Genomic DNA, 17,447 nt, shown 5'->3' on the forward strand with positions numbered 1-17,447 from the left:
CCTTTAAGATCATGGCCTTCTTAAACATAAATAGTTTAGCACTTACCACACAAAATATTGGTTCTGCTGAAGTTAGCAAGCATTTATTATCTCTTTTCTAGGGTAAAACCTGACTCCAAAGTTCACATTTTTTCTTTTTAGCGGATAGGGCTTGTATTGCAATTTCATGGCACGGCTGTCTCAAACAAAAATAAATTAAGCACTGCTATTAATATTAAGAATGTTCTTTTAAGATGAAGCAATTACTCACACCTTTTCACCATTTGAAATTAATTCTAACTAGCACTGAAAGTTCCCATGAAGCTGAAAATTTTACTTTCATGATGCAGATTTTCACTAATCTGCCAAGGCAAATACACAAAATAAAATGTTGATTTTTTTTCATGCTACAATATTATCTTTATTTTCCAGTGAAAAATGACAAGTTTGTGATGTAGTAAAAAAAAGAAAATATTTGTTTATTTTTTATACTTTTTTCACTCCCATTTTATACCTTTATTTTGAAACGCATAGTCTGTAAGATACAAGAATTGAAAAACTACTGAAATAACTTTGAACCTCATATAGTGTTATCCAAGACAAAATACTTCGAATAATCCATCCTGCTGAATGGTACCTAGTGTGATAAGTGGAAGATCTGCAATTAAACAATTTACAGGATAGAAGCCAAAGACACTACTGAAAGCTTAGCTAAAACTCTGCTGGAATAATGAGTTTGTGGTCTGTGTATATATTTTCACTAGATGTAGTCATCCTGTGGAAAAAATAATAAATCTATGTATGGTCTATGCACAAGAGTAGTTCCTTTAGTGAAAACACTATCAGAGGTAAATGGTAAAGAAGATGCAGATGTTTCTATTACCCAGTTTCATTTAACCCTCCTCTGCCACCACCAGGTTGTATTCTCACTGAACAGCTATGGTTCTCAACGCCTTCCTGTTCAAGGAAGCTCCCCTTCCCTATGCTCCTAAAGTTTGTATGGGACTGAATGTCAGGAATTCTGGGTTCTCACTTTGGTTCCACCGTTGCCATTCCATGACCTGCTGTAATCCAGGTTAAGTCATTCCCCTTCTCTTTTCTTGGAAGGAAAGATATTGCTGACTCCTCCTTCCTTGCCAGGGCACCAAAGATGAATTATGTGAAATCCACGGCACTTCAGGTGTGCTGGGTACGTAAGAACCAAATCAATAACGCAAACCCACACCCTCCCAGACAGGGTTGCACACGCCTCAATGCTGGGATGCGTTCTACCTTTGTCACAGCGCAGATGAAAGACACGTGGTGGCAAGGCCACCCCTGCAATCATTTCTTACCAAGGCATTGCTGGAATGCAGCACCACAGCTCTGTATCTGCATTGGTTTTCCCTCTCAGCCCTACGTATGGAGAACATCCACCTGCTGTAGCTTTTTACTCCCTCTCTGTGCTGCAGAGGCATAACAAAAATGGAGATAATCAGGGCTTAGGATTAAGGCCAAGGTTTCCATCCCTAGGTATTTAGAACTTAATTTTAAGTAAAAGGTAAGAGTACTGGTTAGAATGAAGAAGTGATAATATAAATCAGAAGGGACTACTATTTCTTCCCAGAGGAAAGAAGATGTTTTCTAAAAGGTGTATTTGTAGGAATGAAACATCTGCCGGAGAAATCTCTCTCAATTCTTGCTGGCAAAACATTAAGGTCCTTTGAGGAGGCATACATCCAAACTATTAAGTATGATTGTTTTAAGGGTTTAAAAAAAATACTATTGTTGTTCTGCATGACAATTGCCAAAGGGTTAAGAGCTCCCAGACCTGTCAGTCCTTTTCACAGGTAGACCCCCACCAAAATCACAGCCATAGAGTTCTACCCGGAGGGCAATACCATTATACCATGTTCTTGGAACAATGCGGATAAACCTGGACAGTATGGGTGGGTTAAAGAAATGCTTCACTTGCCCATTGCTGTTTTCATTACCCAAGAAAACCTGCAAATACACAAACACACAATTAGTTAAAAGGCAGCACTTTAAAAACCCCTGCTTTTCCTTTCAAAAATTGTTCCAAGCTGTTGCATTAGCCATCCAGGGTAGATGGATTGGCTCATTTCTGATTTTACATAAGACCACGTACAGTCTCTTCCTAAAATGCTGGGTCAAAGCTAGTTCATGCCAACAATACCCAAGTCTGAATGAATTAAACAGCCTTTGTTTCCATCCACACCACAAAATTTTCCATTCTAATTTGGATAGACTAAAAAGAAACCAATCTTCCCTTATTTTACCTCTGCTAATAGCCCTTGTTGTTTAGGTTGGTGTAAGGTGATACGGATGACTATATGAAGCATCATGTCTGCTCTGTGGGTATCCAGAGCTCTCCAGCTCTGCTACAGCAAAAGTGCTCGCTAACATTAATTTCACTACAAAATCAAGGCAGAAATAAAAAAAAAAAGCTGAAGAGAGGTCCTGAGAAAACTATTCTTCATTCAAATTAAATGTTCTCATGCATTCAAATTAAATGTCCTCCTTTACAAATAGTGTCAGCTCCTTTTATCACAGTGTTGAGTGCATTCTCTACAGATTTGGGGTTCTTTCTTCTTATTAGAGTTAATTACTATGATCAAAATCAGATGGATATTATGACGTTATTTGCAGTAACCCCAACTCCCCAGCATTTTAAGTCCTGTCAGAATATCTCTTTGGCCAGGTATTCTGCCTTTGGGCCTTGACCGTGCTCATCATTTACAACCAAAAGATGATACAATTGCCTGAGCTGAGGACGATACCTTTGCCACTGAGCTTGAACTGTCTGTATAGGATTTCCACTCTGAGCCTTGGTCACTGTATAGGATCACATAAGTTTTCACAAAGTTTTCAGAAGTCATGGAGTTCACGCCCTGGGTAGCAATAGCAGTTATCTTCTTAATTGTGAGGAGATCAATTTGCAGCCACTGTTGGTTGTTGTTTAACTACAATTGACAAAGAGTTGTCTATTAAAAAACATGTCTCTGTCTGTATTTGCTTAAGTGAAAAATCCTGTTTAAAGATAGTTAAAACTGCATCAAAATGCATCATAACTGCATCAAAGTGCAGAAGAGTAAAGCTGAGGCAGAAGTGACAAGCATTCTTGGTGGCCCGTACAATTAACTTCTTCACTGCAGGTAGTGCATTTGGTGTCTTAATTTCCAACTAATTTCCAATACATAACAAAAAATAACACAGATTTATCTCCAGTATTAAAATGTAATACATAATACTAATACCAAAAGCTTATACAAAACAGTAGCTTCCAGCAAATCTCAAGGTGTTTTGGAAAGAAATGCAGCTCCATTTTGAAGACACAGGAATTCACACACCTTGTGGAAGGTCATCCACCCCCAGATCCACTAAGCTGCACTGCCTATAAGCCAACCCAGGAAGGGTTTCTTTAACCCGTTTCAGCCAAATATTCAAGTCGCATTCATCTCCTGAAATTAAAAGGGCTATCTCTGCAGGGAAGCGCTGCAGGGTCTGGCCCAGAGGACCCCATCCATCTCTCAAAATATGCTTTCATTGCTGTTGCCACAAGTTCAACAAGTTCGCTACTGGAAGAGTTGAATGAGCTTCTTCCGAAAGGATGGATGAAGAGCTGTGAAGTTCCCCTGTCACACTTGGCACTGGACCCAACATGCACGAAATGCATGAGCACGCAGGCAGCACAGATTTATTAACTGTGACTGTCCTGCTGTTGTCCCTATTTTTTACTTGTTACCTTAGCTCGCCAGGCGTTAATCTTTCCTTTCTGATTGAGACGAGCAAGTGAAGGATCCCATGTGTTAAACCAGGATGTCTTAACAGATGAGGCTTTTATCTGGGTATTCTTGATCTCTCCATTTTCCATTCCAAGTGGCAAAGAGCAACCTGTTAAGAGAAGCACCATGTTATCTCCAGTTCATCCAAGTAGCCACAGCCTAAACAACAATGTTGGAATTGAGAACACACACAATTTTAGCTTAATTTAACATATTAGGTAAAAAAAATCTGCCAGAAAGGAAGCACCAGCACGACCCATTCTTACCATCTACTTCACAGCCCAGAAGCTCCATGCGAAGAGTAGGCCTGTTGTAGGCCTCGGTTGGGTAGACTCTGATGTACCTAGCTATAATAGGGGGATCGATGACGTTCTCTTTTACCCCATAGGCATCGGAATTACCTTCAAAAATCTATTGGGGAAAAAAAAAAACGAAACCAAAAAATATCCACATATCGTTAATTAAATGCAAACACAAGCCTGGATGCTGAAAACTGCTCTGTTACAAAAGTAGTCTTTCTTTATGCCATTGACCCCATCCATTGTGATGGAGCACCCTGTGCTGCAGGGCAACTTGAAATATTTCATGGTCCTGTCTCAGCATATTTGGGAGTGCCTGAAGGCAGCAAAATAAGCAGCCCATTTCTATTCACCATATAAGTCTGTAAGGAGGCGGCAAAAGGAGAGGTAAGAGACAAGTTTTCGATTTGGGACTTGTACCACAGAAACCTCAGGGTAAACTGAAGGGAGCTGCAATAGGTAGGGCTGGAGCGGTTGGGCATAAAATGAATCTCTTGCAGGGTATGGCTACACTTATTACACAGGCCTTCTGCAGGCAATTCAGAGTTTAACATTCAACTGTTGTGACAACAGGAAGGGAGGTAGAGGAAGGAGGATTTAGTCCCAAATGAGGTAGGGCCCGATTTTCAGTTCGGGTTCCTGCTTGCTTCAAGAAGCTGATATGGGCTTAGGAAATAAAAGTAGGGAGACTATATAGTCAAGGTCACAGGGCCAATCTAAATGCCAGTCTAGAAGGTTCCTCATCTTATAATTTGTCTTCTGGTCTGAATTTGATTAGATTGCTAAATTTCCTTTGGGGCCTCAAGCTGTATTATTAAATCTCTGAAGGTCTTCCACTATCTTTTAACATAAAACTGTCACCTCACTGCATCATCCAATGATGCCACCGAGGTTGTCACAACCCCTATGGCACATACAGACCTTTTCTGCTGGAGAGCTGTCTCCTTTGAAGATGCTCCACTTCCGTTTGTCTTTGCTGTAAACAATAAAGAACTTCTGGATGTACAAGGACTTTAAAAACTGCTTGGCTCCCTGTGTCTGTATCCCAGTTAACAGAACTTGTCTTTGAAAGTCCACCTAGGAACAGCAAACAGTGTTTATAATGCCAATAATGCACAGTGAAATCTGTTTCTTTCTTTGGCCTAGCTTTGAGCTCTGCATTTTAAAACCCACAACACTAACCCTCAGGGAGGAACACAAGCAAATGACAGAGTCCAAATTAATGCTGTCTCTCTCATTTCATTTGGGTGTGCATTTAATTTCAGTGGCCATTTTACAGTGTTCAGCACAGCACCACAAAGATACCTCAAAAATATCTGTGTCTGTGATAGGCAGAAGTGTGCTATCCTCATTTTACAGATAGGCAAAATGAGAGTAGAGAAATTAAAGGCTCACATTTTCTAAGTTGCCTCTAGTTTTGGATATCCAGTCTGAAAAAATGAATGTGACATTCTGAAGTGCTGAAAAGCCACCATTCCTCCTGATACCAAATCCAAAAACTTAGCACATAAAATCAAATCAGCAAGGTGTTCCTATCAGCAGTGAAACTCATTCTTGGGATTTGCCCTCCACGCTTTACTGCAGTAGCCTCAGCTTCTCACTACAATGCCTCCTATCAAATTCTTTCTCTTCCCAACATTCTTTCCAGTTCCACATCAGATCCCCCAACCTTCTCCCCCTACTTCACCTTCACTAACTTGCTAGCATGTCAAATGTTAGCAAGCCAAACATAACAGCCACCTGTTGAACTTACATTGCAACACTACTTGGAGTCTTCCCTCCCAACTGCCAATTTTAATGAGGTTTGTAAGAAATCAACCGTCTTAACCAATTTGCACACAATTTAGGGATCTGGCGCAAAAATTATTGGAATGGAAGAAAAATGTGAAAGAAGCGAGTTGACTGAATGATGTCCTTGAAGCCACAATTATAAGCTTAATTTCCCTGTGAAGCCACGCTGTGCTACGTCAAGTTGGACATAGAAGCATCCAAACCAAACAAATACGAAACTATCTGAAGCAATGTTTGAGAGTATTACACTTCAAGTGATCACCAAACATACATAAATACAAATCCATACTGTAAGGTAGACGGGGGTGGGGGAGGGAAGTAATAGAAAGAATCACTCCATTTGCCTACAAAACAGTTACAATCTAAATTGTGAGGGTAACTGTCCAGTCAACGGGCCTCAACAGCAGTAGAGACTGGGTTACTTGAGGGAAGGCGGACAGTTTACGGTACCACCAATCAAGCTTGCTGCATCTTTTCAGTTTTCCCCAGCAGTGTTCTCAGCAAGAACAAGAGCAGCTCGACCTTTCAAAATAAGTTGCAGGAAAATCGCAACACAGGATTGTATGGTCATACCCAGGCTCAATGATGGTCAAGCACTCGCTGAATAAACCATACCTGGATCCAAGGGAGTTGTTCTTTGTTCATTGTAGTGCTCCAAGCATTGTATGTTCCATAATTGTTTAATCGGGCTAACTTAGGTTCCCAATAGTCTAGACAGAAAATATGAATAAAGTAAGAATTTAAAGAAAGAGAGGCAAAAAAAAAATGGAGTCTGTAACTAGCTACTGATGTTGAGTGCTTCAGTTCTTTTCCAATCTGTCTTGGGTAAGAAACCCCAACCAATAGACTCTAAAACTATCCAGGATAATTTGGACATGGTCAGCAAATGAAAGCCAGCTGTTACCCTGCAAAGTTTTATAGGTGTCAGAATTACTTTAAAAATAACAGCCTTCTATGTAATGTGCTGATTTGGAACCAGGGCCTAGAGCTTGCTAAACAAGTTTTGGCCGTCAGTGGGGTCACACACAAAACATGCTCTACGTTCATAGCAGAGAGCTCCCCTCTGCATAAAGTGGTTTCCATGTTAACAACTGATATGAAATATATACAACAACATGATTTCAAGCTTTCATAATGCTGTGGTGGGAAATGAAGAAAAATAAATCCACATAAAAATCAGTTTTCCAGAACAAGTAACTTATTTGTTATTTTGAGGGAAAAGATGTGTGTTCCTGCATGCGTGTGTAACCTGTACCTTGATTTGCCACTGTCCGTAGAGAAATTGATAGAATTTTAAATCAAATGATCCCACTTGTATATCAGGAATAAACTTGATAAATTAAAGTCTCTGTCATTGCTTTGAATGCCAGGTTCTCAAATCCTTCATAACAGATACACTTTGTCCTATCGCATCTCATACCACATGCAAATCCCAAAAGCTTTTGGAACACTTGCTGTTGATTTTCAAGCAGGGAACCCAAAGGACAAAAAGATAAAGCTGGATTTGTTCCAAGTCATCCAGAAGGCGATGGACAGAGGATTCCCTAACTCTCAGGCTTGCGCTACTACTTACAGTAGACCTGTGACACTTAAAATATAACGATGAGGGCTACCTAGTACAGCCCACAGTCTGCTTGCATCACTGGAGAGCTTTTTAACCTGACAGCTGATTCACTGCTGAACTGATCTTTTATGACATATCATGAGACACCAAAAGAATATGGAACTGCAATACTTTGCTGGGGATATTCAGGAGCATGCCCAGACCTTTTCAAGTATTAACTCACCTATATGATGTGAAGCGTTGATTTGCGAATCGAGTATAACTCCACTTGCTAGACCCATTGGAACCCTGCACTCTAAAGAGAGCACAGTAAGTTTGCTGTTAAAGAAAAGGAGGGCTATGCCAATATATATATTGGTGGAATCTTCTAAGACAATATAATTCAGAACAACTCTTAGTAATACCGTAACATCACCACTCTCTTCCCAGAGAAGGCAGAATTAATCTCTGCAATTTCTCTCAGCAGATTGATCCACTGGTCGCTGTGGGGAAACCTCAAATTCAAAGCTACACTAAACGAATAGAAGTAATATGCTAAATAATTCAAAGCTTGTATGTTAGAGGCTAAACATCTCTTCTTCTAGAATAAATTTATAGTAACCACTCCACCCCCTCCTTGATAGCAAGAATCTGCTTTGGGCTTTTGCAGAGCAATGTCCCAAATTTAGTGATCTTGAAAGGGTAGAGATGACTTTACAGTTTGACTCCCCCAGTCACAAAACACCTTAGTTCAGTACCTTTCTCTATAACCAAATAGGATGCCTGCATTCCTGCTTGCTGATATTCCCCCACTTCAGTGTCTAAAAGCCACCAGCCAGGTCTCTGTGGTTTCATTTCAATCGTTCTAAATGCGCCTTGAAAGAAAAATGTATTAGAAACATTAGCATTACGAGGTTGATATTAGCGAGACTGGATGTTAAACCAAAGATCATCCTATGAGTTAATCCAGAAAAATTAACCTGCTACACACATTGCAGAGAGAGCAATAACTACTACTGTCTCAATCATATTTTTCTTAGCAAGCAAGTTGCAGCTAGAGACTGAGATTGGAATTAAGTGACCAGATCAAAACCTAACGTTTGCTGCTGGTGCAAAGTACAAATCCTTGGATGCCTGTATGTAACAACAGATATCTGCATATTAAATACAGCACTGAGTCATGTAATGGACAGTGCTATTAAGTTTATTACATAATGTAGGGATATTAAATCTGTGGTCCTGATTATAGCTCTTAGTCCTGCTGCCCCAGTGTGCTGTTCAAGTAACGTGAAGAATGGATGTAAAGAAGCCAAAACTAGATGTAGGAGAATCAGATGTATGGGCCCTCCCCTCACTTTCTGCCTGCCCCAGGAGGGTCAAGGACCAAACAGGAAGCAGATACAGTTCAGACTTTTTGCTGCACTTTTAGAAGGCACAGTACATGCTTCATTGTTTTTCTTATATTCCTAGTTAGTGCAGACATGATAATTCTAATTCTCATTTAAACAAAAACATATGTAGATGTCATAGTGAAAAATACCATCTTAAAACACTTAAACAGTGAATAAACCACCTAATGTTCACTCTTATTGTTATTATTATTAAACTCTTATTATTAAACTCTTATTACTCCAAGCCAATCCCATTATTTTGATCTCCTTGTTTCCTGGTTGGTGAAGGTTTTTTTGTTTTGGTTTTGGGGTTTTTTTTTTGTGTGTGTGGTTTTGTTTGGGTGTTTATTTTTTTTTTAAACACACTTGTAGCTGGCCATACAGGCTTCATAAGTCCTGTTATTGAACACTAGCTTTGCTGACAGTGATGGGCAAAGGACTATATCCTGTGGCCTAATGAATGCTTTTAGCCTATTTCCTTTTGTCCTGGACATAAGAATTCTCCTAGGGCTCAGATTTGTTCTTTCTCTTGTGTATCACACTCATTTTGACACTATAAAAACAAACCCTCACCATATTAAGCAGATACCAATAGTCTTTCCCAGTAAACATCAGTGAGACTTCAATCGCATTGAAGCCCGGGGACACTTGGCTGCGCTATTGTACATCTGTCATTTCACGAGGAATTGGTGGTTGACACTATCCTGCTGACTTTCTTTTTCCAGTCACGACCTTTACTGTTGAGCACCTTCCAAAGCCAAGCCCAGTACCATGACCTACTTTGCAGACTGGAAAAGAGAGATGGACTAAAGGAGAGAAACTCACTCATGCTCACATATCTGGTGAGTGGCAAGGAAAGTACAAAACAGAAGGTAGTGCTGCAGACCATGGTGCTGTTTATTTTCTGTATCTATTTATCTACCTCCTTTCTCATCTAAGAGGAAGACATTTGTCCAAGCACTTAAGTTTTGTCTGTGACTTTACTCATATTTCCAGTTTTAAAGGACAGCAATGTTATCTTTATTTCCCCCCACCCACAGCGTTAAGTGAGGTGCAAAGCAATGATCTTCCTTCTGACCATCATAGGCAAATGAGCTGTTAAGTGGTCTCAAACTTTTTCTTACTGTGCTCAAAACCAACTTCTGTTCACCTTTACATTGGGTATGATGACGACAGACTGCAATGGTCACCCCTTAGAACTCACTCCGTTTTTATACTTACCTGGAAGGAGCGTGTATGTACCAAGCTGATGCTTTGGCTCTCCTTGTTCTATGAAGGTCTGTCCATGAAAATGAACAACATGAATGTCTTTCGGCCCACCCATATTCAGCAAATGCCATCGGACCAGTTCACCTTCATACATCCTCAAGCCTTGCAAATTGTGGGTAATCCCATTAATGGCTGAAAAAAACAACCCCATATTGTTAGTAAGGAAAACCGCTCACAAAACAGATCTCTTAAAGTGCTAGAATGTCGTTATTAAAATGAGTAAAATATTTCATGAAGTACTGCTTTTGGGAAAAACACCACTTTTTCGAATTCGAAGTGCTACACACTATAGTCTATGTATATCAATTCAGAAAATCCTGGGACCTCACCAGAGTATCTGAGCACAGTTTGCTTGCAACACGTGGCAGCCAGGAGAACCAGGAGGTGTAAGAGATTAAACGTCAGATGGGAACATCAGGCCCAAAAGACAGGAGAGCTATCCAAAATGTGTTCTGCAGCTTACATTTCCACAGCTGTGCAGTCAAAACTGACATCTTCAATTAATAATTGATTTTAGAGACCACATTTTCAAAAGGCAGATTACACTTTTCAACGTGGCTTTTTCAAACATGATCACTTAGAGCACACGAGCATTAGATTTTCAAAGACAGAAACATACAGTTTTGTTACTGACCAGCATTTCAAAGAGAAAAATGGGTTACCTTTGAACAATCACCCACTTAACTCTATATGACTAAAATCTCTGTATCCACAGAAAGGCATGTGAAGGGCTGTCCTACAGCTGATTCAAATTCCTCAGCAGAACTAGTTGATTTGTCAAATTATTACAAAATTTTTAATTTTCTCGCAAAATGTTTTCAGGGTATTAGCTTCTTACTGAAAAGAGGGTTTATTGGTTTGGGTTTTTTTTGGTTTTTTTTTTTTTTTTGTTTGTTTGTTTGTTTTTTAATATGGGGTAGATATATGTGAGTGACAGAAGTTTTCTGTTGAAAGTTTTGGTCTAATACAGTCTTTCTTCATTTTAATAACAAAATGACAGTCAATGCTAATCTTTACATATGAAACTATGACTATTATGGGTACAACAGAGAAAAAACCCCAAACATTCACATAATTAATGTGTAGGATTTCTGCATATTCAAAGGCATGGTGAGCTGAGATACCTCCCCCAATGTCTTTACCCCAGTAAACTGAATACTTGGCAAAATTAAATAAGTACCATAGAATTTGTGGCATTGCTGCATTTGTTGGGTCTTCTCAGTACAAGGCCTTCTAGAACGTTTGTCAAAGTACCAGCTTTTCTCTTCGTCAAAGACCATAAAAAGCAAGAAAAAGTCTCGGGTGGATGCTGTGCTGTTCTTTGACTTACTGAAGGTTCCTTTTTGACAGATCAGTATTGGCCCAATCAAACCAGAGTGAATATCTTTCTCCTAGAAGGTAATAAACTCGTATTAGATGTAAAAGCGTGTTTCCCAAAAGATGTCAAAAAACCATAGCATTCTGTAGAAATGCATCAGGCCCTAAAAACGTAAAGCAGAGGCCAGAATTGCTGTTGCCTTGTATGTTTATTTTCCCCTGCTCAGTCTACCAAAGAGTTCCCCAATTTGAATTCTTCAACAGCTTGTATCCTCTTTAAACTGAGCGTAAGAGATTAAATGTCAAATGGGAACACATCAGTCACAAAAGAAAAGGGAGCTATCCAAAACGTGTTCTGCAGCTTACATTTCTACAGCCATAAAGTAACATCATTTGGAGACATTCAAAACCAGACTGGACATCATCCTGGACAGCCTACTCTTAGCTGACCCTGCTTGAGTTGGGGGATGGTGTACTAAACGATCTCTAGCGATTCCTTCCAACGTAAATGTTTCTGTGATTCTGTGTTCAACCCCAGCAACACTAACACTTCTATTTTGATTTCCTTACCAGATTTAAATCAGAGTAGTAGATCCAGGACCGACAAGCTGCTCCTGACTGCACAGGCCCTGATCGTCTGTTTGCATACCATACGTATATATAGCTGTTATTTGGCTGAACTTCGTCATCTTCCTTAAACCAAGCAGTAGATTCATCGTCATAAATGCTTCCCTCAGAGGACTTTTCATAGTAGAGTCCATGAGCATGGAGGGAATATGGTCTGGATGCCAGATTCTTAAAATGAACCTAAAAAAAAAAAAAAAAAAAAAAAAAAAAAGATGCTGCTTAGCAAATTCAGGCCTAAACCAAAGTCCCCACACAATACATTCCCATGACCTTGAACCAGGGTCAAGATTTGTGTAATGATTATAGGCTACATTGTGCATGGCAAAGCTGGCAGGGATAGCTTTTGACATCTCCATGCAGAGTCACCCTCTTTGATGCAGGCTGTTAATTAAAAAGTAGAAAGCACAAGTCTAACTCCCTGTCTTCCTCCGAGTCTAGGTTCCGAGGACTTATACTGCTGCCTTTCACCCGGATACGTTTAGTTACAGCAAGCCAGGAGATGAGGAGTTTCTACCTCTTACACTTTACTGCACAGTCGCATTAAAGAAGGGTACAAAATAGTAACACTAGACCTCTGCATCTATCACTCACTGAAATCAGTGCTTCTCACTTGTCCCAGAGAAGCATGAGGATATGGAGATTATATATTTATCTCTCCTTAGAGAATGATGTTCCCAAGCTAAAATAGCCTTTTTCTGCTCTTACTCATGTTCTTAAATGTAGCTCAGTGTGTTCCTGTTGTGCATCACCCCTACTGAAATAAGCAGAAACCAGTGAGATCTACTCTCCCCATTTAAGTCCATCCTTGTGTGTTGGAAGACTGGATGAAGAAGGATGAGAGAAGGGAAACTACAACAATGTGCTTCTTACTGCAAATATACCACTGTATCACAAGGGATATAGTCATCTTGAGTACAAATTTACTGATTTAAAAAAAAAAAAAACCAAAACACTAAGAAGCTCCCTTTACATATAAAAAGTAATATTTTTAGTGCAATCTGGGTTTAAAAACCTAAATTTTTTTTCATGTTAAACTTAAATCTCATTTTACATTAGAATGATAAGCCAGTATTGACTGTTGGGAAACATAAAGAAAAAACAGAAGCGAATTTACTGTGGATAGAAGAGAAAAAGGATGTGTTTCAAAGAAAGATATCATCGTACTTATATGTCCACACTGCAATTTCTAGCTTTGAAAACCATTTCCCCATCATCATTGTGGTATTTTTAGACCTATTCTATGTGATACTAAGATCGCCATAAGAACTTTATCCTGCACATATATTGAAAAAATTGACCTACCAGGATAACATCGTCCACTTCAGCCCGGATAACTGGCCCCAGGATGCCAAGGTGTTCCTTATATTCATCTTCATCCTGAAGAGTTGTAAAGGTACTGTCTGTATAGCTTTGGAAAATCACCTTATATGCGGTGCCATCTTTACAGGTTTTGTCATTCATTGTTGTACTGAAAGGAAATACCCGATTAAAAACCCACACAGTGAATCAGAAATAATAGGTTTGATGAAATCTGAGAACTCATACAGCAGGAATATCTTAGAATATAAAGAATAAACACAAATGTCAGATGATTCTGAAAATCGTGACTTGCAATGTTTAAGCAATTGTAGTTCTACAGTTACATATGAGATCCTTCAAAGATTTGGTCAGCTATCACTGAAAAACTCCAACTAGTCTCTGAAAACCCACCTAGGCTTTATTTTCCTTTTTTACCATTAGCCTTAATCTGAATCAGAGTTTAGCTCAGAATGTAGTGAGCCTACTACCTATATCCTACTGTCTCATGGATGTACCTTCACTGGAAAGCTAACAGAAACATATTTTACATTTGATTATATCTGCATTTTGCAACATGGAGCTTGTAAGAAAAAATAAGCTTTTAGGCATTTAAACCATTCTTCAGATCTTAAATAGAAGCACCAAAATGCTATTATTCTGAGAAAACGTATTATAGTTCCCTATAAACCTTGCCTCATTATCAATCCTGCAAAAACCCCAGAAACTTAACCAAAGTCGTCTAGTAGAAAGAAAGGCGGGTTTTCAGCTCTTCACCCTGAAACATTATATGTCATGGGCTGTTAATTTCACTGGAACTATGCACCCACACCAGCTGAGGATGAACCTCACTGGGGAGATCTATATAGAGCTCTGAGCATAAGGATCTCTTTATTTTGCAAGTGTGCAAAGAAACTGTCTGTGGTTTCTGCCATTTTTGCAAGTGCCATTTATACAGACTGAGATGAGGCAGGAGTAAAACTGGAGAATACTGGAAAGAGCGTGTGTGGGGAAAATCAATCAAATAAAATGGAAATTCAATTTGAGAAACAAACATATATTTGGAGCTGAATTTTGTAAAATGAAAACCTTCCTGCTCCTGTTTTTGCTGCTTTTGATAAAAACCTGAAGTTGTGGCAGTTTTGGTCTTGTTCATTTCAAGGGCCACGATGTTCAGCTTTTTGGTGAAAAGCGACTGCAAATCCTACACATTGTAGGGTAAGCGCTGATCCTAGTTTTATGAATTAAGATGATGAATTTTTAGTACAGAGTTTCTCTCAAGTCACATAGACTCTTTGCTGTGCCATAGTGGCCAGTCTTGCCTGTCAAAATGCAAGAAAACCCTTCAACATTAGGGTTTGTGATCCGGTCACCTTCCGATTTCTCTAAACAGTAGGAACAACAATACAATAAATCATGCAGCTTTATTTTTACTTTAAGTATAAGGCAGTCACCAGTGTGGTTAATCACTTTGCGTCTTTCATATATTTTTCAGTACTGGAGTCTTGTGAATTTGGAAAGCGCTATAATCCCATTTTACAATGGAGAACAGACACCAGAATCACTTCTTGCTAGTGCTAGAAACTGATTTTATCCTGCCTATGTTAGACTAGTTAGCCCATTAAACTCCTGGAAAGGCTTTGTACAAGGAGGTCTCTATCCTGCCTCTACTACAGAATCCAAGAACTCAAGGAGGAAGTAAAACAGGTCATTTGAGTACAACAAAACTAACTGGAAGCTTCCCTTGACCTCTTAGAGTGGATTTTTCAACTTCTGTTTTAAAGAGTGTTTCTAGTGATTCTACAAAGAGGGGGTTAAGAAAAAAAAGGGGGAGAAAAAGAGTTCTTAGTTGTGTTGCTCTTGATTATAGTAATCTCTGTGACGTTCTAGAGGTGGTCCCAGCCTCCCATTGAAAAATTCTTGAGGTTCTGCAACTGAAACGTTGGAAACCACATTGCACATTACACATCCTCTTAAGTTTATCAGCATGTGAATCAACATTCTGCTGGTATCTATCAGGATAGTGTGCAAAGTGAAAGCAAATGATTTAGCCAAACCTTTTTTTATATCCTGCATAGTCCCAGCAGACCTCTTTAGCCGCAATATAGTATCTCCTCTCATTCCCTCTGCTACGCAGGTAATGTTCAGCAATGTCATCTGGGTTACGTTGTTCATTGATATTCACTTTTGGGTCTGTCATGTATGGGTCATCAAAGCTCACATAATGGTATTCGTATTCATCACCTGATGTTTCCTCGCTGTAAAATCCTTCCGTAACATATTCGTAGTCTCCATTTTCTTGGGGAAGCCCAATTGTGATCGATGGCTTAAGCTGCCGTGGGGTGAATGTGTAATTTAGCAACTCTCCTTGCCTCGCTCTACTCAGATCCACTGTATGGTTGGCCTCACTGGGTGCCCCTGTGGTGTTAGTGCAACACGGTAGCATCGTGCGGTTGCTCTCATCTGGAAACAATGTACGGCCAAACCCTGCCATAGAATTGGTTGGGTTTTGGGGCTTTTTGCTCCTTGGGGTCAGCAAGTGGGTCATTTCTGGGTATTCTTTTTTTTTCCTTCGGATCTTGATGAAGGTTCCAGATGTACTCAAAGTACCATTCTTGTTGCCCTCCTTTCCTTTCAGAATTGGGCGCATGTGGCTCCCTTTCTGTTTTTCTCCCGTTAGATGTGAGAACCCTCGATACTTCTTCATATGCTTCTTACTTATAAACACTGTACCATTTCTGCCACGATGATTTAATGTACCACTAACAGATTTATCTAAATTTGTTGCTAATCCCAGATTCCCCTTTGCAGACACCAAATTCCATTCCTCGTTTGTCATTTTAGATGAATATTTCCCAGCCCTGGGCAATGATGCTTCTAGTAAGTTCTTCACTAGTGCAGGGCTGGAATTAGGGCTTATATTGCCCAACGGATGATGTAAAGAAAAAGTGTCTGCTTGTTTATCTTCAGATAGATTGGGTTCAGAGAGACTGGATGCGTTAGACCCATCCCCTACAGTGAGGTCCAAAGCAAGCGTCAAGTTAACTGCACGTATAGCATTTTCCATCTTGGTTTCTTCCTCTTCCAGTTCATCATCATAATCATTTGGAAGCTGGCCAGTTCCCACAATGGCTATATCGGATGCGTTCTCTGCATGATGCACAGAATGAGGTGCACTTGTCTTGTCAGAAAATGAGACATTTTTATTTCGTACATGATTTAGAAGGGCATTCATCTTTTGGATGGAGTAAAACTTAATGGCCAGTGAGTTTCGCCTTTTCCTTTTACTGTTAATGCTGTAATTTCCTCTTCCTGTGCTGTCCGCTTGATGCTTTTCTGAAAAAAATTTACTGTCCTTTCCATCAGTTGGAAGATCTTCTGCAACATTCATTTGGCCTTCCCCATTGCTCAGCAAGTGTTCACCTGCAGACATGTTGCCGTAATCTATTTCATAATTGCTTTGGCTTCTATTCCAAAACATCAAGTCAGCCTTTCCATCCCTTCTGCTAGCTAAAAATAACTCCTCTTTTGCTGTGACTGATGTGTGATTTGACTGGAATGTTTCAGCCTCAACTGGGGGAAGAGGAGTGATAAGAGTTTCTAAGAACTTAGAGGTGTTTGCAGATTTATCACGATTTATAGCTGTCAGACCTGAGCCAGCAGCCACCTTAGAACTTGTGGCATCAGTGCTTTCATACTGTTCCCAGGCCAGTAATGTAAGGTTTTGTTTTTCTTCATGGCCTGTTGCCTTCCTTGAGCTTCGGATGGACAAAGCAACAGCCAGGTAATCCTGATAATCCAAATCGTCTTTATCTCCTTCTTCTTGTGGCACATCTTCTTCATCTGAGGTGGAAACAGCCTTTTTATCAGTCTTGGTGTAAGTGAAATCCACAACATCAAATGTATCAACTTCCTCAGAGTCACATCTGGCATCTCTGAATCTCAGCCTCATGCCGTAACTCATCTCTGGGGAACCCCAGGATGCTAAAAGCCAAGTACCTGCAATGGAAATAAGAGTGTTGTTCTAATATGCAGTAGTTAGGAGAGTGGATATTGCCTATCACATAAGTGGCCAGGGCAAGTTGCTGGGTTTGTTTTACACCTGCTATAGCAGAGTGCTAATTCTCATCTGGGATCTCCGTGAGCTCTC

General features: G+C 39.8%; 1 protein-coding gene across 1 annotated transcript in view; it reads right to left on the reverse strand.

The window, feature by feature from the left end:
* Nucleotides 1-374: 374 nt before the first annotated feature.
* The window catches only part of F5 (coagulation factor V), a 34,940-nt gene continuing 17,867 nt past the window's right edge, over nt 375-17,447 (reverse strand). The window contains exons 13-25 of the mRNA XM_063350925.1: nt 15,355-17,296; nt 13,304-13,469; nt 11,945-12,181; nt 11,238-11,448; nt 10,010-10,189; nt 8,156-8,272; nt 7,642-7,713; nt 6,470-6,564; nt 4,985-5,140; nt 4,031-4,175; nt 3,725-3,873; nt 2,760-2,942; nt 375-1,962 (exon numbers count right to left, since the gene is read on the reverse strand). Coding sequence (XP_063206995.1) covers nt 1,774-1,962; nt 2,760-2,942; nt 3,725-3,873; nt 4,031-4,175; nt 4,985-5,140; nt 6,470-6,564; nt 7,642-7,713; nt 8,156-8,272; nt 10,010-10,189; nt 11,238-11,448; nt 11,945-12,181; nt 13,304-13,469; nt 15,355-17,296 — 3,842 coding nt within the window. The 3' untranslated portion in view covers nt 375-1,773. The remainder of the gene's footprint in view (nt 1,963-2,759; nt 2,943-3,724; nt 3,874-4,030; nt 4,176-4,984; nt 5,141-6,469; nt 6,565-7,641; nt 7,714-8,155; nt 8,273-10,009; nt 10,190-11,237; nt 11,449-11,944; nt 12,182-13,303; nt 13,470-15,354; nt 17,297-17,447) is intronic.

This window comes from Chroicocephalus ridibundus, chromosome 1 (genome assembly GCF_963924245.1).
Source record: "Chroicocephalus ridibundus chromosome 1, bChrRid1.1, whole genome shotgun sequence".
NCBI lineage: Eukaryota > Metazoa > Chordata > Aves > Charadriiformes > Laridae > Chroicocephalus > Chroicocephalus ridibundus.